Source organism: Cyphomyrmex costatus, unplaced genomic scaffold (genome assembly GCF_001594065.2).
Source record: "Cyphomyrmex costatus isolate MS0001 unplaced genomic scaffold, Ccosl1.0 scaffold69, whole genome shotgun sequence".
In the NCBI taxonomy this organism is placed as follows: Eukaryota; Metazoa; Arthropoda; class Insecta; order Hymenoptera; family Formicidae; genus Cyphomyrmex; species Cyphomyrmex costatus.
Genome location: NW_017280255.1, coordinates 1,776,084 through 1,796,018, shown reverse-complemented (window position 1 = coordinate 1,796,018; position 19,935 = coordinate 1,776,084). Strand labels below are relative to the sequence as shown.

The window sequence follows — 19,935 nt, the reverse complement described above, 5'->3', positions numbered from 1 at the left end:
GGGAGGAAGGGAGAGGGAGAGAGAGACGGAAAGTTAATTAAATTTATTAATTTGCGGAAAACAATATTTATATCAAGTTCCGCGTATAATTCAGCACGTATTAATTTGTATTTTTGTAAAATTTATGTATAATAGTTTAATATTATGCTGCCTACACTAAAATATTAAATTCACTTTGGGCAAAATATTCTCGCAAATGTGCTGTAACAGACGATTCGTGTTGCTTTGCATCAAAGTACAGTTACATTTCTGCATGGTTTGGCAAAACGCGTAAAACCACGCGCGTTTCCTTCGTAGCGGGATCTATGCGGAAAATAACGTGGGAAGCCGGTAAAAGTGACTTGTCGAAGGTCGACAATCGCCGTAGCTTAATAAAATTATGCGTTGCATTTTGTCGAATAAATTGGCGGATGATTGCGAATTACATAATAAAAACATTCTCCAGAAATTAATTTCCGTCCGAGTGGGTTAAATCTGTAAATCCGGGAACGTATTAATTGGCAAAACTGAATAAGTCAAGTTAAAGTTGTTTAATAATTAAAACAAAATTAATTATTGCTTTTTTTTTATATATAATATTTTCCGAATACACGGAAAAACCGCTTGCCACAAAAATCGCTCATCAGTATATTCTTTTGATCATAAAAATTTAAAAATAATGAAAATTACACAACTCTTGATATCTGAATATAACAAAATGATACAAAGGCAAATGAGATTCAAATCGCAATAACAAAAGACATCTTCATAATTAAATGCAAATATATTAGTATAAAATTTAAAATATAAAAAATTATAAAAATTATAATACAGTTATAATAACCGTAAGTTTAGCATTTCTTAACGGTTATGGCTGTTAAGATATCCATCTCACAACCAAATATATTGATGGACGGAAATGATCACTATTTTCAGTTATGGTAACCGTATTTTTTCTGTGCATATGATTTATAGCGTTTATATAATAAAGAATACATTTTTAAAAAATTATACATATTCATTGTTGGTACGCATTTTACCAATATTTCTTTACGTTTGTAAAATTCAAATATTACTACTGAAATTAAGGGGAAATTGTTCTCCGTATATATAATTTTCTAATATATTTAGTTTTTTATTTTTTAAACACCTGGTTTCACTAATATGTAAAAACTAAACTTCAACTTTGATTCTATTTATTCTTTACCTTTTTCTAATTATAAGAATTAGGGAAAGATAAAGAGTAAGTTAAACACAGGTTAAAGTTAATCTTACATTGATGGAACCACATAGGTCCATTCCTGTCAAAGTAGATTATCTTTAATCTCAGCTTAACTTATTTATCATCTTTTTCTAATTTTTAAAATTAGAAAAAATAAAAAGTAAGTTAAACTAAGATTAAAATTAATCTGCGTTGGCAGAAATGGACATCAGATAGATATTTAATTCTTTCGGTAATCAAATATTCAGTTAACATTAAAAGTACCGAAAGATCAATAAGTATTAACCATTTTTACTTTGTAGATTTATGTTTTGTGTAAAAAATAAGATTTTGAATTTTTTATTTTTTTTAATAATTAGATATGCCCTTCATATTGATAAAATATTTAATTTTTTATTATTTTCTTTACTTTTATGATAATTTAGTTCCTTGATTCTTTTAATGAGAAAAAAACAATTGATATTTTTAGTGTTAAATAATTCCGAAATAATATAGATTTATTGCAATAATATTTTTAAAAAAATTATCGATGAATGTTTTATCAATGAAAAGCTAATTCAATGCTATATTGAAAAAAAAACGAAATTATAGAATATTAATAATAATTTAACATTAAGAAGACATCGAGCCTATCAAGTGCGTGAATCCAAAGTGTTGCAAATTGTAAGTAGTTATTGAGACGATACGTATAAATAGTAAAACGTGTGCTGTCCAAGTCGAAACGTCTGAAAAGATTCACCAATGAATAAGGTGCGAGTGTAAAATCAGTATTGGACATTATATTACACAATGGTTCACGTGGGTGGAATTGGCCCATCTCTGGGTGGTACTCTGCCCAAAAGTCCCAGCTTTCATCAGGGTCTTGCTTTGGCGACGGTCTTATCACAGGACTCAAGCAAGGGTTATCCAGTGACGTTCGCGCTCCACTATCAACCTTTACAACCTCTTCTAATCGGTAAAGCTCTCTGTCGCTTAAATCAGTTCTTCCAATCATTTTTGCGAATTCGATTACATTTAAACTTCCATTATCGCACTTGCTATAGAACCAATCTGTGCACCTGATTATTTGTTATTAATAAAACGAAAGATTATATCACTAAGTAAAATTATTGAAGAACTAATTTAGCACACTTTATTGCCAAATTTGTATTTTATTGTTCGAGACTGTGACGTCCATGAAATGGTTGGCTCGAGGTGAATTCGGCAATCGATCTCGTTATTCCTATTATTATTACAGATTTCTAGGAATAGCAAGCGATAAATAATGTCATACGATTGCAGACAGTATTTTGAAGGCCATTATCGATCTTCCTTCAAAACCTACTCGATTAATCAGGAAAAGCAGAGCGCTTTTAAGATTTTAGATCTGCTGCTGACGGGCCATTATAACTTGTATAAATATTAACTAGAGGCAATCCTATACGACAATATGGTTTTTGTTCTAAGTTTAAGAATAGGACATCGATTAACATCTGAAATAACTGTCTATGCAAATCAAATTGTATTCAAAGAAACGAATAGAATATCGATTTTGATCGCGTGCTGCATTTTTATTAGCAGCAAATTACATTCTGGATACTCTCCTTCTTATTAGACATCCTTTATTAAATTGATTTGACCTTTTTACTGAAAATCGCAAATTTCAAGAATGTTAATATTCTGTATCTTTATATACGTGAAATATTCTTACAATAAGGATAAAACACATATTATACATATACATATATTATATAAGTATTTATAATTGAAGTATAAGAACTTATAATCGATAATATCTTGACACTGATATATGAAACATAAATTATTCTAAAGAATAATTTACATAATTTTTATTCTAAAGATTTAACTTTGTTTAAGAGTCATTTCTCATTTATGTCAAAGAGGCCAGTTGGGCAAACGGGAAAGCTATTCGTAGTAAAATAATTCAAACGAGAAAAAGAAATGAAATAGCACGAGAAGGATGCCTTCGAATGTATCCCTTCGTATTAGCGTGCATCGACATTCTCTTATAGACTAATATGATTAATAGCCGCAATATTATTCTCGCTTCTTAAGATACAAGCTGCTGAGTGCAGCGCGATTAATCACCGGCTATCTGATTTCAGAAACACAACAGGTAAACGAGCGGGAAGAACTTTTTATACAGAAGCTACGGCAATGCTGCGTCCTCTTCGACTTCGAGTCCGATCCGTTGTCGGATTTGAAATGGAAGGAGGTAAAGCGTACTGCTCTTCACGAGATGGTCGAGTACGTAACCAAAAACAAAAACGTTATTACCGAAGCGATATATCCCGAAGCGGTGAACATGGTAAGAACAGCATTCTAATATACTTCATGTATGTACATATATATGTAAGAGTGACAACTTTTGAATTTTATGAAGCTTTTTTGCAGATTAGAAATACAAGATTATGTAAATGCTAAGAAATTAGTTTGTATAAAAAATGTATACCTTAATGAAAAATATAGCTGCACGAGAATAAAGAAAGAAAAAGCAATTATAGTGCTAGCAAGGAGCATAAAAAAGTCGGTATATGTAAAAATATGAGAAATATTCTTAGCATTTACATTGCCTTTATATTTTCAAAGAAAACATGAGATACGTGTAGAAACATAATCTAAATAAAATGGTACCTTGAGAGAATAAAGTTGAAAGGTTTTACTGAGTCGACGGAAATCCTTGCAGTTCGCCGTGAATTTATTCCGGACGCTACCTCCGTCATCAAATCCTAATGGCGCGGAGTTTGATCCAGAAGAGGATGAACCAACGTTGGAGGCGGCTTGGCCGCATTTGCAGCTTGTCTACGAATTCTTCTTGCGGTTGTTGGAGTCACAGGACTTCCAGCCGTCCATAGCAAGACGTTATATAGATCAAAAATTCGTGCTGCAGCTTTTGGAGCTGTTTGACTCTGAGGACCCGAGAGAGAGGGATTTTCTTAAAACGACCCTTCATAGGATTTACGGAAAATTCCTAGGACTGAGAGCGTACATTAGGAAACAGATCAATAACGTTTTCTATCGATTTATTTATGAGACAGAACATCACAATGGTATCGCAGAACTACTTGAAATTTTAGGAAGGTAATAATAAATTCGATAAAAATTAAATGCACCACGTTAAAAAATTTATTAGATATTTATCAGCGTTTGTTTCTTTTACAGTATTATAAATGGTTTTGCTCTGCCATTAAAGGAAGAGCATAAGGTGTTTTTGTTAAAAGTCTTGTTACCTTTGCATAAAGCTAAGTCATTATCCGTATACCATCCACAATTAGCATATTGCGTTGTTCAATTTCTGGAGAAGGATCCGTCGCTGACGGAACCTGTAATTAGAAATTTGCTAAAATTCTGGCCAAAAACACATTCCCCTAAAGAAGTTATGTTCTTGAATGAGCTTGAAGAGATCTTAGACGTTATTGAGCCAGCTGAATTTCAGAAAGTCATGGATCCGTTGTTCAGGCAATTAGCCAAATGCGTATCATCACCGCATTTCCAGGCAAGTATGCAATGTTGTTATTTTGTTTTCTGCGACATCTAACTTATGCTCACTTGTTTTAGGTGGCGGAAAGAGCTCTCTACTATTGGAATAATGAATACATAATGTCTTTGATATCAGACAATTATTCTGTTATCTTACCGATAATGTATCCAGCTTTTTATAGAAACTCCCGCAACCACTGGAACAAGACAATCCATGGTTTAATTTATAACGCCCTGAAACTTTTCATGGAAATGAATCAAAAAGTATTCGACGAATGTACACAACTGTACTATCAGGTACATTTGTAGACAATTTATAGACAATTTCTATTCTATATTCCTGCACTAAATTCTCTGCACTAGAATTTTCTTTTTTGTTTTCACTTAATATCAAACATCTATTTCACTTTAAGTTCCAAAGTGTACAACCAGTTCAATTATAGAAAACAGACTTCTTTTCAGTAATACGCATATGCTGCATAACTAAATCGTTCAATTAATTAGCTGTATTCAGCATTAAATAAAAATAGTATTTCAATAATATTTTGACTAATCAATATAATCTTAAAGCTACATAACTCTATGTTAATTTAATCTTGCAGAAAGATTGAAACCTTGATAACTCATTTATCATATTTATTTTGATTTAAAACTTTATAGGACCGCCAAAAAGAAAAAAAGGTCTTGAAAGAGCGAGATGAAGCATGGATGCGTGTTGAAGCGCTCGCGATGAGGCATCCAAACTATAATCTGGCAAATAAAAGCACAACGAATAACATCTACACATCATCACAACATATAGATAATTCACCGCCCGACGAAGATGGTGACACGGATCAAACTCCGCTTACCTTGGAGAAAATTGAAGCTAAAGCTAATGAGGTATGAACTGATATCTATTGTTATTTTTAGTCGAAATGCTCTGTTATGTAAAGCATGCCAGATATTTTTAGATATATCTTAAATAAACGTTTTGTTATACAGGCGAAGAAAATGACAAATGTGAACAAAGTGAAACCGCTTTTACGAAGAAAGAGCGATTTACCGCAGGATTCGTATACAATGCGGGCATTATCCGACCATAAACGCGCCGATGAATACCTTGTTACACCGCCAGATCCTAATAATTGCTAGTCTCTACCACAACCACTTCCCATGTATCCTCTGTTTTGCTGTAGCAACATCGGAAGTTAGTTTTCTTTCTAGAAAACGGCGATAAGGACGCAAATGATTTGGCTGAGAGTCTCATTATGCGAAATCAGTTATGTATTGTCATTTCAATATATATCACATTATATTTGCTTTTTTTAATAGAAAGAAAAGAATCTTGCTATCCCGCCGCGCATACATGCGATTCAAAGATACAGTGTAGAGGTACTCATATTAGAAGCTTACGAAGAAAACTCGTTCTTTATAGAAATGCGTTGTATTTATTTCTTCATTACGGGAAAAAACATTGCGATTAAGAGGAAGTGTAATAGTATCACTATAAAAGATGTGCATGTAATAAGCAAAGAAAGGCCCTAAATACATTAGAATCGCCATCATCGGAAGCATTCTGAGGTGCTATCCTCTGCTATGTTTCAACAATAAAATAATATACGAATAATGTACGTAAATGAGATTTAATTGTGGATACTACGGTTGTAATGGATTTGGTTCTATTCTATTCTACAAGAGATTTTATACACAGATGAGAGATATGTGTGTGTGGAAATGTGATCGAAGATATACACGTATGTGCTCTCGATGTTGTAACCTATATAATTGCGCTATGCGAGCTTGTTGTGTTAACATTCTTGCGAATGAGGCGTTTCCATTTATGTGCAAATGATATATACATATATAAATATACGTACTTGCTTTAACACTACAGGCTCGTTGTAGTAAGAGAATAAATAAATAAATGAAGACGAAGAAGAAAAATACACGCCGACGCGCGTAACTTAGGATGTATATGATAGTGCTATTTTAAAAATAATAGATTGCTACGAGAAAATCTGGATACTTCTGAGTGTACTACTTTTATATCTGTCGTGCCTAGATGCCTGTGGAAAAAAGAATATGCCTCCATGCGGGGCCTATACATATATTACGAACAGCAAGATTAAGCAGCGAGTTTACATGTCGCTTTGCCAAATATAATCGATATTACAGAATTTCAGTAACGCTTGCATAACATGTTGTGTTGTTAACTCATTGATCTTGAGATTGATTGAAAGATTATACTGTTGTGGTCCAGGGATAGAAGAGAGAAGAATAGAGGAAGAGAAGAAGGAAAAATACAATTTAGTCCTTGCGCTACTGGCAGGTTGTTACGTTAATAATCGAAAAGATACCTTGTTGAACATAGATAAGATAAGCACTTATATTAAATATTAGAAATTAAAACTACAGAGATAGATTTTTAAAATTATTTACTTATTAATTATTCCTATTCAAAAGAGAGGAATGGCCATTTCAGCTAATTGAGCATTAATTAGTGGTATAAATATCATTATAAATATTATATATAGTTATTGTGTATTATTTTTATATAGTAACGAATAATGACGAAAATAGGGTAATAGTAATAATGTAGTAGCTGGTACATGTGGCAAAATGCCTTGAATTCGTTTAGTCTATCCGAAAATCTACGTTTTTCTCAAATTAGATCAATAATAGATAAAGAAGAAAATTATCGTCATGTGAAAAAGAAAGAAAAAAAGGGAAGGAGAGAGAGAAAGAGAGGGTGAGAATTTTTATTATATGTCGCATGCACACAGCAACTCGAAAAGACATGGAATCAGATAGTCTCCTCAGATGTGAATGTGTACGCCTGCAAAAGCTTAAATTGAATTGTAGAGGATCGGAAAAGAAAAAAAAATAATCATAATAATATTATTAATAATAATAACGCTGTTATTAAAAAAATATAGAATTGCCGGATCGTTAAAAAAAATGTAATAAAGACGTTAAATCTTGCATGATATCGTGGAAGTTCTTTCATACGTATTATGCATGAAGCATTATAGAAGCATTTTCAATTAAACACTAAATTATACCAATCTTGAGATTTTCAAGCAAAAACACGGATTTTTTTTTTCTTGTATTTGCAATAAATATTTTATTGTTATATCGAAATCATACAGATTTTAATCTTTAAATTCGAATTAGGAATAATTGGAGAAAATCGGAGTATCAAGAGTATCTCGACTGAATAATGCTAATATAGCATTAAAGAAAGCTCTTCTATTCGTGATTTTCGAGATTGAGCGCATTCAAGAGTCCTCGATTGAAATCCACTTATATGTGAGACCTCGTTGTGCGCAGTTTGCATTTCATGTACCTGCATATATCGTGTAAATAATATAATTATTTTTTAACGCGTATTTTTCATTTTCAGTTCCAAAGACACGCTCGTCTCGATGAGCGTCGTATTAGAAAGATTTAACGCATTCTTTTTCGTTATTTTCTCTGGATATACGAAATCTCTATAACGTTTATGGATTCGTTAACAAAAATTTAAAGAAATTTATAATTTCATTTTTTAACTATTACGTACGTAGATTTTATTTAATTTTTCATAGTGAATTTCTGTACGTATGTGTAATTACTTTTTTAGTAGATGCGCGCAATACGTATACATGGAACTCTAAAAAAGAACCCAGATACAAAGTTCAAAATCGGGACATAAGTCTTAAAGAATGTCTATAAAAGAAGTCTTAAACACATCTTTCTGCGAAAACCGTTTTAAGCGACCTCTAAGACGAATATAGACGATCTCCAAATAATCAGTAAAAGAATCATAAAAGTCTTAAAGACATTCTTTGTGAGAATCGTCTTAAGCGGCTTCTAGATATAATATTATACAATATCAAATATTGTGCAATAATATTAATCGTCTAGGAGCCGCTTTATAGATGTCTTATAATTTTAAACATTGTTATCTAGGAAAGATTTCTATGTAAATGTATACACAATGGCAATATTGTAAATATCCGTGTCGCAATCCGAATTCAGAGAAATTGAGTAAAAGAACATCAGCACTACATAGAAAAGAAATATCAATATCACATAAAATTTTTACAGACATAATTTCACTAAAGATATCGCGATTGTAACAAATGAGATAACACATTTGATATTTAAATTAATTTATATTAATTTTTTTAAACTATATTATGCTGAACATTATATGGAGCGCATCACAAAACGGAAAATCCATTGTTTTCTGTTACTATGAGCAATTTTGTTACGTCCGTTCCATTTGGATGTCGTTCGAGCGATCGAATATTAAATTCGAGCGATAATATTTCGTACACGTATCTGCAATTTGTTAAAAACATAGTTTTATAGCAAATAAAGATTATGAGAAAAGAGCAGATGCATTCTTACGTCGAGAAACGATCTTCGCATGAAATATATTTGATACCAAGTAGCTGCAAAAGATTATTAAAAAACAAAATTTTTATTCTTAAATCATTTCAACGTATTGCAATATTCCCTACGAAATGGTTGATAATAATTTATATAATATTTATAGAAAGCAAGAAAAACGCTAGAAGAAAATTTTAAATGTTCTTTATCGCTTTAGCAATAAGTTTATTCTTTGTAACTGTATTTCTTGCACAGTTTATCATTCCTTCTTTACCCTCCACGTTAAAGAGAAAAGATGTTCATTTCAAGAGGTTTAGTAAAAAAGAACAAGCCTAATATCTTAGATCCGATTTCATCGCGTAAGATTAACTTCAATCTCGGTTCATTTTATTCTTTATATATATTTCTAAGAGAATTAAAAAAAGATAAACCGAGCTAATATTACATAGATTGAATAAAAATTTTTTTCAACATTTTTTTAATCAACTTTTTTTAATTTACAAAGTTAACGTGTAGGAGCTGGGCACAAAGAAATGAAATATCTATACATATAATCGAAGAAAATAATGTATCTTTATAAACATATTTGTAATATAAAAGCTGTAGAGCAAACGTTTAAACGAATTAAAATTCGTGATAATTTGAACTATTATTTCTTTTTATAATCTTTATATTTATTTTCATTATGTTTTCGCGAAATGTTATGAGGAAAATTAAAACGTTGCAAAAGAGTCTCTAAGGAAACATAACATGTAAAAAGAAAGCTCCATCTCGCCGAGGGTTTCCTTCGAAGGAGATTTAGATTATTCTGAAGGCAGAACGGAGTTTATTGACAGTTTCAATATTTTTTTTCACTGGACATACATATCAGATTCGTCATTATGCTAACGTACATGCGATATAGACTACCACAAAGATATGCCACTCGCCACGTCATGTTATTAATTGTGATGCTTATCTCTGTCGCTTTCCTTCGTGAATTGAGCGTAAAGCAGTGCGGAATCGATCTGGAATGAATAACTATTATGGGCAGCAAGATCTTGCCATGCTTCGTGTCCGGAACTATCATCAAGGGTTTCGGCAGAGGCTCGAAGGCACTCGACACTCCGACAGGTATTGACAGGTATCACTTCATCCTTTCAACACCCGTTTAATATAAACATGTGCCATTCGAACCACTGGTCTACCTCATGGAAACAACAGAACACCGACTATCGATTGTGATATATCAATATTGACAGTAACATTCGACGTCATTAAAAAATAATAGCTAATAATCTGTTCTCATAAGCACGTTTCTTTTATCCTCCTTCCCCATTTAAGTTAAAATTAAAACCTGCGTCACGCATGTAGCAGTCAGCACGGTTCCAACATGTTTCGCTTTAGGTTAGGATTCTTTTTTCTTTTTGAATCGATAGATACCTATTTGTTTCAAATGCACCTCCCGCGTTTTATGTTCTCCGCTTTCTCACCTCGTGACCTAAGTTATAGTAACATGATACTTTTTAAGGAATAAAATAAGTAGAGAAATATTGTCCTGATAGAACTTTATAGAAACGATATTGGTACACTTGACGAATAATTGTTTCAATAATATTTAACGTCTATTATGTAGTTTAATTTTAATCTCGATTCAACTGTTAACTCATCTTTTTTTTAGTTCTATAAAAATTAGAAGAATATAAAAAGTAAGTTGAATTAAAGTTAATCTATAACATTAGGCGGTAGATATCCCCCATTTATCTCAAGCGAAACAAACGGGAACTGAAGTTAACGTTACGTTCGCGAAACGTATCGTTCGATTCTGGAAGAAGACAGGTAATTATAAATTGTAATAAGGCTCAATATGTTTTTAACAACTAATATAGAGAAAAACAGGGCAATGAGCCAATAAAATTTCGTTAAAATCTTTTAAATTAATCTAATATATTGAAGAATATCACGTGTAATTATAGCATTTCATCCCAGCTTCCACTACAATGCCTTACAGCCTTTTACTGATGAGTTCAGGGCTGCGTTCAGAATCATCATCTGAGTGCACCCAGTGTCGTGTTATCCTTATTTAAAAGATTTTAACGAATTTTATTGGCTTATATCCTGTTTCTCTATATTAGCAGGTAATTAAATTTAGATATAAGAAGCACCGAATACCAACGCACGCATACGATCACGCACACATCGCGGTTTTATTCACACATATTACATGTATATGTATATATGACATTAATTTTTTTATTTTTAACTCTTTTATTAATTTTTTATAGTAAAAAAATTGTAAAATTGCTATTTTGTCAAAATGAAAACAATGTCATTTGCTGGGTCTAAAGAGAAGTTATGTTAGAAATTTAGAATAAACTCGACGTAACAAGTAATGTGTGTGAAAAATGTAACATTGATAAGAAAAAATTTTTTTGATATTATATTGTTTACAACGCGCTCTATCTAGAAAATTAAGATGATAATCAATAATATATGACACGTCTTAATATTACATAATAGCGATCGATGCGATTATGACAAATATAAGAATTTTATTACATTTTTTCTTAGAAAAGATATAAGTTCTTTGAAAGATATTCGCAAAAATGAATCCATTTGAATAGAAATATTTCCCGTTAAAAGTGACTTTGAGGAGACATTTAAAAACTTTTAAAAAATCATAAATTTAATGTATAAAAGAAATATTAGATAAGGAGAATATGTAAGTACTCTTTGAATATTTTGTAAGCAATTCGGCCCGTTGAGTTAATTAATAAATTAATCTAAGTTTGAAATTATCATAAGATAAACATTGTAAGCGCGTAATAGTACTATATATCCTCAATACTATATATGCTTCGTTTGAAATGCGAAATGCGAGAAAATGTATTTTTTAAATATATTTTCTACGAACTTTTTTAAGAAATTTAAATTCTCTTTTATTACAGAGAGAGAGAGAGAGAGAGAGAGAGAATTTTTCATAACTATATCTATTATATATAATTTATATTTAATTTTCTGATCAGCATAATCGGTCTCACACATATTTTATAATATATAATTTTTATCTATTTCTTTTAAACATCGAAAATACAAAATTATTTTACATCTATTATGATACCACATTTGATCGAAGTATATTCCTTTTTTAATATTTATACATAATTAAAATCAGTATTTGGGATTATTATCAGAACAATAATATGGAAATTTGCAGAAAATTTCATGTTTTTCTTTTCTTTTACAAAAATCAGCTAATCTCCCAGAATCCGTAGTCGATGCTTTACCGAAGGATCTGAATACTGGAATTTATTATGGCTGGGCATCTTTACAAGGAAAAACTTATAAAATGGTTGCGAGCATAGGATGGAATCCATATTACAAAAATGAAAAAAAGTCACTGGTACGAAAAATAATTTCAAGATATAAAAAAACTTCTTACTAATTAAATCTAAGATAGTTCAGTTATCTTCATATGAGTTATATTATAATTGTATAGCTCAGATAATATCACTATTTAAACAATTATAAAATATTATATCACATATTCAAATAAATACTTTAGCTATTAAAAAAGTAAATAAAACAAATTATAATAATTATTTTGCAGGAAGTTCACTTATTACACAAATTCCAAGGTGATTTCTACGGTGAGGAGCTCAAGGTTATAATTGGCGGGTATATAAGACCAGAAAAAGATTTCTCTTCTGTAGGTAATGAACGTTATCATCATAATGACATAAAATATATGTAAATCATAAATAAATTACTGTTCTTTCAAAGTAATTTAAATAGATTACTATTCCTTCAAAGTAATTTGGCTGTTACTAATGCATTACAGTGTGATTTTATGTTACTTATTATTGCAGAGGAACTCATCATAGAGATAAAGAATGACATTGCAATCGCGGAACGTCAATTGGAAGAACCTGTTGTAAATAAGCTGAAAAATGATGATTTTTTTAATGATTAATAAAGCAAATCCTTAATTTTAAAAAATGTAAACTTTTATCTGACAAAGAAAATATTTTACTTCCAGTTGTATATTTAATAACCTTTCACGCTGGCGCGTCTAAAATAGTATTTTAACTCTTTCATCAGCACTCTGGATCGTTGAATTTCATTGAAAAATTTTTATATTGCTTCAGAGATTGTATAAAAATCTGAAAACATTCTAATACTTGTCAAAGCTTTAACAAAGTCCTCTTGCTTCATTTGACTACGACCTGTTTGATTCAATAAAACATTTCTTGTGAAGATGACAAAACTGTTAAGCAAGTTGAGGCAGCTTGTCGTGAATTCTTTGTGTTTAAAGAGTCCGAAGGTATCGAGAATAAATCAAATAGTTATCAAATTTATAGTATATTAAATTTATAGTAAATTAATGAGCACGTCGATCTGTATTTCAAAGAATAATAATTGTCATTTTTTAATAAATTTTTATATCAAAATCAAAGTTAGTCAGAACTTTTTTGACAATTTAGTATAATATAAAATAAAATATAGAGGATATAAGATCGGAAAATACTTCCACACAAAAATACAATTGTTATTTTGTTATCTTATTAATGTATTTGATATTATATAAGTTATTTAAATAAATTTGGATCGATATTATTCGCATCCGTCATATTTGAAGAAGATGGAGGAACTGGTGGAAACCAATGTGTATTTGTCGCATTTGGCATCAGTACTGGTGACCAAGCTGAATAAGAAGGAGGCGTATTCATATACACATTAGGACGATAATGTATCCCTACAAACAAACATTAAATATTGATTTAAAGAAACACCAAACAGAAGAAAATTGTAAGATATTAATTTTGTAAGCTATATTATTTTTGAAATTAGGCTCGGTACCTTGATAATATTGGTGTGCACCACTATTTGGATTGCCATACTGTGGCAAACGTGGTCCGCTAAATGTTGGTCTGTATCCTGCATATGGTCTATTGGACATCGGATATATGTTTTGTGGAACTGGTGGCCAATAAGCATTATATTGTTGCCAAGCATTGTAAAAGTATGTTCCATTCTGTGCAGAATTAAAATGATTACCACTATTCCAATTTTGCTGGTTCCATTTATATTTTTGAGATTGGACTTTTTTATTGTTGTTCCACGAATGATTTGATTGACAGCCCATTTCTGTGTGACAAGAATTTAATAAAAATCAATCAGTAAAAATTATTTAGTCATTTGTAGCAACTGATACTGATCTTGAAATTAATATATTTACCCATTTGATGTTGGCGTTTCTGCTTCTGGTTGTTAGAATCTTTGGTACCTTTCTGCTTCATATTTTCGTAATAAGCTTGTTCTTCCTCATCGTCTGAAAACGTCGGGGGCTCGTCATCACCAATCGCATCACAAGCCTTTATCCTACAAGAAAACATTTATTTTGATTTATTTATTTATTAGAATATACAATATTACAATCGTAACATATATTCTATTCATTAAAGTACTAACTTCGTCAACTCATGTAAGAAAACAAGAGACGTGTACTCTGAGTTCGGACAATAATACACTTGCATACCAACTTTAATATCATTGTCCTCTATATGTTTAGCACCATTGAAGCGAACGCAATAATACGGTTCGTTCACGGAACCAAATACATCAAATATTTTACCAAGTGCTTTTGTCCCCTTGTTTACAAATAAAACTGTATCCAGATTGAGTGTAGGCTCACCAGGATTTGGTTTCACAATTACTAATTGTTCAACAATATTTTCAATCTGAAATGAACATTTAGATATTACTGGATTTTGTTATTAATTTATTTTACACCTTAGATATCCACAAATGTATGTGTATATATATATATATATATATATATATGCACATATATATCTAATTAGCTTATTTTAATTATACCTTGCCAAATGAATTACATAGAACTTCAGGGACACTTATTTTTAAATCTTCTATTGGTGGAAGATTATCTAATTCATTTGGTATGTGCTTTTTCTTCCTTGACGTATTTACTTCACTCTCTTTCTTCCTGAAAGTTAAAATAATTCAAAAGTTTAGACTCATATAAAACGTGATTAAATATACGTTATAATTTTATGTTTTTGAAAAGTACCTGTTATTAATATTTACATTATCATCTGGATCACTGTCACTGCTACTATCACTACTACTGTTGCAAGTACTACTGCTATTGCTACTACTGCTATTACTACTACTGCTATCAATGGTACAAGTAGAATCTTCTTCACTATCAAATTCTTCACTTGATAATTGTTTTTCAACTGTACGATATTGCTGTAAATTCGGTACTTGTGACACAGTTTGTTGATTTTCAGTTGTAGTATTTGTCTCTTCTACATCTGAATCTGTGTCTTCATATTCTATAGCAATAAGGTTGAGAGAAGATATTTCATTTGTTTTATTTTCTGTCAAAAAAATATAATATTGAAAAATTATATGTACAGAATACTGCAATATAAGTAAATATTATTTGTAATTTCAAATGTACTTAAAGTATACTTTTGTGTATTATAAATAAAAGATGTATAAAAGAAAAAGATATGTAAAAAATTGATAAATACATAAAGTAGATATACATAAAAACATATACTTTTGTGTTTTTCAAGCAGTGAATTTGTGTTTTGAAGTAGAAAATAGGTTATTTTAGGTTGTTTTAGGTCACAGTACATGTGCACGAAAGTAAAGTACATATACATAACGCTCATATCAAGTCAGGAAAACTATTCCTAACCTGAGAATAGTCGTCAAAAACGCTTAATATCTCAGTTAGCGGGACAGAGCGATACTTTTTAGCCAGATTCTTTCGTTTCATGCTAAAATGCGTCGATTAATCCTAATTTCATCAAAATTGGCGAGGAAGGGTATCTCCTTCATAATTACTAAACACCTTAATAAATCAAAATACATTTGTACCTGTTTGTTTTTGTAATGATGGATTGTTTACTTGTATCTCATAATTATGAACGCTTGGTTCTGTCACTTCATTAATTATATTATCACAATTATTGATTGCATTTTCTGTCTTATTTGCATCTAATGTTATTGTTGTATCAAGTTTGTCACATTCTCTATTTATTAAAATCTTAGTGTCTATTTTTTCTAAATTTTCATCGGAGAAAATTTCTTTATGTTCTATGGAAGGTTGTTCGTCTAACTGTAATACCTCAGCTTCTTCTTTCGACGATTTTTCATGATGCATTAATTGCTGTGATGTTAATAATTCTATCTCTTCATGGAATGTCTTTTTATTTTCTTCTTCCGATGTTAACATGTTCGATAGTATCTCTTTATGAACAATTTTATTTTCATCTGTATTTGTTGCTGTTTCCATTTTAACACAAGCCACGTGAAACTTCGCAAAACGTGTTACAAACTTCTGTACATAACGATCGTCAGTCAACAGTGTTGATTACTTCCTGTATATTCTATTTCTGATTATATTTTATTTTTTCGTACAATTGTATCATCAGGTAGATAAAAATAATATGTAAGGAAAGAAAAGAAGAACAAGTTTGTGTATTGACAATGAACTTACATACAATCACATGTGCTAATTTCAACTGATCAACCAACTTATTACACTGTGTGCACCAGATCAGACAGTGCAGAAATAAAGAACACCTGACACTTTGAGAAAGCACTTGGTAGGAATCCGAACACGTCCTGTACACAATAGGATTATAGTCAGTCAATAAATAAATAACATGTATATGAAATCTAAATAATTAAAAAGAGACTATTAAAAAGGAACAGATTTATTTCCTTAATTTACAGAACGTTTTATTAATAATTCGAGATCAGCCATATTGAATATTGGCTTGCTGTGTAGGCGGCGTTTAAAACGCTCCTTCCACAGGTGATCGGACGAGTTTGCCGTCTATGTACTTGTATGATTTGTGCGGTTCTTCCCGTTATCGAATCCGCTCCGCCCCGGAACTGCCCGGAACTTGTTATGAACTTGATAATTTAGCGAAGAACAATGTCAATTAATCTGACGAAAAACAAAGATGCCTTGGTGGCGGCTTGGCACGGCGTGGTCGACGATAAATCGTCTACTAACTGGTAGGCGTATACTTAAACTCCAATTGCATTTCCTCGATCCGGCGTGTGTAGCACCGAATTCGGTTTCGGTAACTTGCTCGTATACATACGTATATGAACGTCAAGTTAGCCGGTTATTTTCCGTCTTATCGAGTTCATTATTCTGAATTCGAACATATATTCCGATCTGTAAACTTTGCTATTTTGCGTAAATATTGGATTAACGTTACTTACTGGAACTCGTTCTTACTGGATCTATCGTGATTTTTATTTGTTCTTAAAACTAATTTTTTATTCGCTTTTTTAACAACTATTATCGAGCAGGAAAAAGGTATATTAAATGTTATTTTTATCTGCGTGAGATGGATATTAAACACGTTTGATTATTTATTTTTAACGAATAAAAATAAGTAGAGAAAGTGTAAGATTATAATTATATTTAAAACATAAAAATATAACTGTATAATTGGCCATGTTCAAGCTGGACGAAGCAGCTAGCTCATCAAAAAATTGAATGTGATTGATTGGATCTGTTAGATAAGAACCAATGGTGTGTTTAATTCGTTAACGTTCAATATTTAACTACTTTGCCAATTTGAAGCTAGAGTCATGATTTATTGATGTAAAATTTGATCATTTTGAGAGGGATTTGATTGTGCGCATTGCTAATTGGCCAATTTAATTTAAAATATTTTCATTGATAAAACAGTGAAAAATTATTAGGCATTGATTGATGTAAATGGATGTAGGCTAACGAGATCTTCCCATAATTGTGACTCAAATATTTTACACGACTCATAAATTAAATTTTTTTGACAGGGCTGTATTTGGCTATGAAGGGCAGACCAATGACTTAAAAGTAGTCGGAACAGGAGATGGTGGATTGGAAGAGATGATTGATCGATTGAGTAGTAGTCACATCATGTACGCATTTTGCAGAGTTATCGACACTAAAACGAGTTTACCAAAGTGTTTGCTTATTAATTGGGTAAGTATGAAAAATATATATAGAATGGAATATGATTTATGTAAAACAATATATTTTGCACTTTTATGAAATTATAAAAAAACATGATTAAAACTCATAAATTTTATGATAACTTAGTCTGTAGAGACATTTGCTTGACAGACTATTTACTTACAGCAAGGAGAAGGTGCTCCAATCGTTAGGAAAGGAACATGCGCTAATCATATTAGAGATGTAGAAAAATTGTTGAAGGGAGCACATATAACAATTACGGCACGTTCTGAGGATGATGTAGAGGTAGACACGATTATGGAAAAGCTTGCGCGAGCAACAGCCTCCGCGTATAAATTTAATGAACCTCGTAGTGAAAACGAAGGACATACAGGTCCTGTTGGAACAACATATCGCAGGTTTCTAATTTCTATCTTGTGATCGTGGAATTGTTATTAGAATGCAATTCTTACTTAATGTATGTTTTATAGAGTAATCCCTGAACAAGAAATAAATGCAATGGAAAGAGATCAGTTTTGGGAAAAGGAAGAAATGGAAGAGAAAAAAAGATTGGAGCATGAGCGATTGCGTTGTGAAGAAGAACGACAGAAATTAGAACGAGAAATTAGAGCTAGAGAAGAAAAAGAAACACAATTGAGGGAACAACAAGTACGTTTTAATTCTGTATATTTTATTTTTCGATTATATACATATCTTATTGTATGTATTAAATATTATGTACATTATGTAGATTACACATATGAAATATTATTTCAGGTAACTGCTAAGGAAAATTCAATTGCTCGTCAAAAGATGGCCGAGCAGCGTGCTGAAGAAGCAAACAATTTACGCAATCAAAAAGCTGCTCAAAATTATAATAATGATGTCGAAGATGATCATAAATCGCGAAGCGAAGAATTACGAAGACAAAGGAGCAAAGAAACGCAACAATTGATTGCTCAAAGAACAATAAACGCTCGAGCGATATTTGAACAGAATTCGGCAGCCGGCCAAATGAAGACGACTTCGGCCCAACAATTTTTACCTAAGAACAATCTTGTGGAATCTATGAGAAAAGCGTTGGAAGAGGCTCAGATAAAAGACCAGCCTGATATAAAGTCTCACGAGGAAACACCGGCCGAACCGAAAAAACCTACGAGTGCGGAAACAGTGACGATTTCTTCGTCCACAGTGCCACAGTCTCAAAATACTAATCAAGAATTGAAAACTACCACCAATCCACAATCGGAACAAACGGCAGAGACTAAAGAGCAGGTCACCGAAAATGAATTATATAATCAATTAGATGGCTCGTACTTATATTTCGATCCGAATAACGAAGGAATGAAAGCTAGAGCTTTGTATGACTATCAAGCTGCTGACGACACAGAAATCACATTTGATCCTGGAGACATAATCACACATATAGACGCAATTGACGAAGGCTGGTGGCAAGGACTCGGACCTGACGGAACATACGGACTTTTCCCTGCTAATTACGTTGAAGTTATCGAATACAATACAACATGATAAGATATGTTTTTGAGAAAATTTATCAAAATCATTTTCATTTTCTTCATAATTATATAAAACCACTTGTACGTAAGATTAATATCAGCTTATCCCTGATAAATGTTATTAAGTTTCTAGCTATAAGTAAAAAGAGAATCACGTGATGATAATTCTGAATAATTAGAAAAGAATTTTGTAATTGAAACGCGAGTAGCATATAACATTGAAACACATGTCTTCTCATACCATTTTCGAGCCTTCCAGGTCATTGCTTTTTAATCTTAAAGCATTTATGAAAGGAGTGAGTTTACAGTTATGATGTGAAAATTCAGTTAGTAAAATCTCTGAAAAGAGATAATTTAAATGTTAATCATAACTAGTAAAATGTATGTCTTCCCAGCAGGTC

The 19,935-nt window shown here is 31.4% G+C and overlaps 4 protein-coding genes across 6 annotated transcripts in view; 3 read left to right on the top strand and 1 right to left on the bottom strand.

The window, feature by feature from the left end:
- LOC108780324 (serine/threonine-protein phosphatase 2A 56 kDa regulatory subunit gamma isoform) overlaps nucleotides 1-7,094 on the top strand; it is a 36,458-nt gene extending 29,364 nt beyond the window's left edge. Inside the window, exons 1-7 of one of the 3 annotated variants that reach the window (XM_018547988.1) lie at nucleotides 1,918-2,156; nucleotides 3,307-3,509; nucleotides 3,888-4,282; nucleotides 4,364-4,697; nucleotides 4,760-4,978; nucleotides 5,342-5,563; nucleotides 5,666-7,094. In XM_018547988.1, the coding sequence (XP_018403490.1) occupies nucleotides 1,991-2,156; nucleotides 3,307-3,509; nucleotides 3,888-4,282; nucleotides 4,364-4,697; nucleotides 4,760-4,978; nucleotides 5,342-5,563; nucleotides 5,666-5,815 (1,689 nt within the window). In that variant the 5' untranslated portion in view covers nucleotides 1,918-1,990 and the 3' untranslated portion in view covers nucleotides 5,816-7,094. Of the gene's footprint in view, nucleotides 1-1,917; nucleotides 2,157-3,306; nucleotides 3,510-3,887; nucleotides 4,283-4,363; nucleotides 4,698-4,759; nucleotides 4,979-5,341; nucleotides 5,564-5,665 lie in introns of those variants that run through there. The other 2 variants (XM_018547986.1, XM_018547987.1) reach the window with 2 other exon arrangements.
- A 2,876-nt stretch (nucleotides 7,095-9,970) lies between these two features.
- On the top strand, nucleotides 9,971-12,994 carry Rfk (Riboflavin kinase). Its single transcript, XM_018547953.1, has 4 exons — nucleotides 9,971-10,153; nucleotides 12,274-12,422; nucleotides 12,630-12,732; nucleotides 12,889-12,994. The coding sequence occupies exons 1-4, from the start codon at nucleotides 10,066-10,068 to the stop codon at nucleotides 12,990-12,992; spliced, it is 444 nt and encodes a 147-aa protein (XP_018403455.1). The 5' UTR covers nucleotides 9,971-10,065; the 3' UTR covers nucleotides 12,993-12,994.
- A 614-nt stretch (nucleotides 12,995-13,608) lies between these two features.
- LOC108780215 (H/ACA ribonucleoprotein complex non-core subunit NAF1) lies at nucleotides 13,609-16,547 on the bottom strand. Its single transcript, XM_018547851.1, has 7 exons — nucleotides 15,932-16,547; nucleotides 15,111-15,423; nucleotides 14,900-15,026; nucleotides 14,492-14,760; nucleotides 14,259-14,401; nucleotides 13,880-14,167; nucleotides 13,609-13,775 (listed from the first exon to the last, which is right to left on the bottom strand). Exons 1-7 carry the CDS (start codon nucleotides 16,347-16,349, stop codon nucleotides 13,609-13,611), a joined length of 1,725 nt encoding a protein of 574 aa, XP_018403353.1. The 5' UTR covers nucleotides 16,350-16,547.
- Nucleotides 16,548-16,921: 374 nt separating this feature from the next.
- On the top strand, nucleotides 16,922-19,646 carry Abp1 (Actin binding protein 1). The gene is made up of 5 exons (XM_018547919.1): nucleotides 16,922-17,080; nucleotides 17,879-18,047; nucleotides 18,204-18,436; nucleotides 18,509-18,686; nucleotides 18,795-19,646. The coding sequence occupies exons 1-5, from the start codon at nucleotides 16,998-17,000 to the stop codon at nucleotides 19,545-19,547; spliced, it is 1,416 nt and encodes a 471-aa protein (XP_018403421.1). The 5' UTR covers nucleotides 16,922-16,997; the 3' UTR covers nucleotides 19,548-19,646.
- The last annotated feature ends 289 nt before the right edge of the window (nucleotides 19,647-19,935 follow it).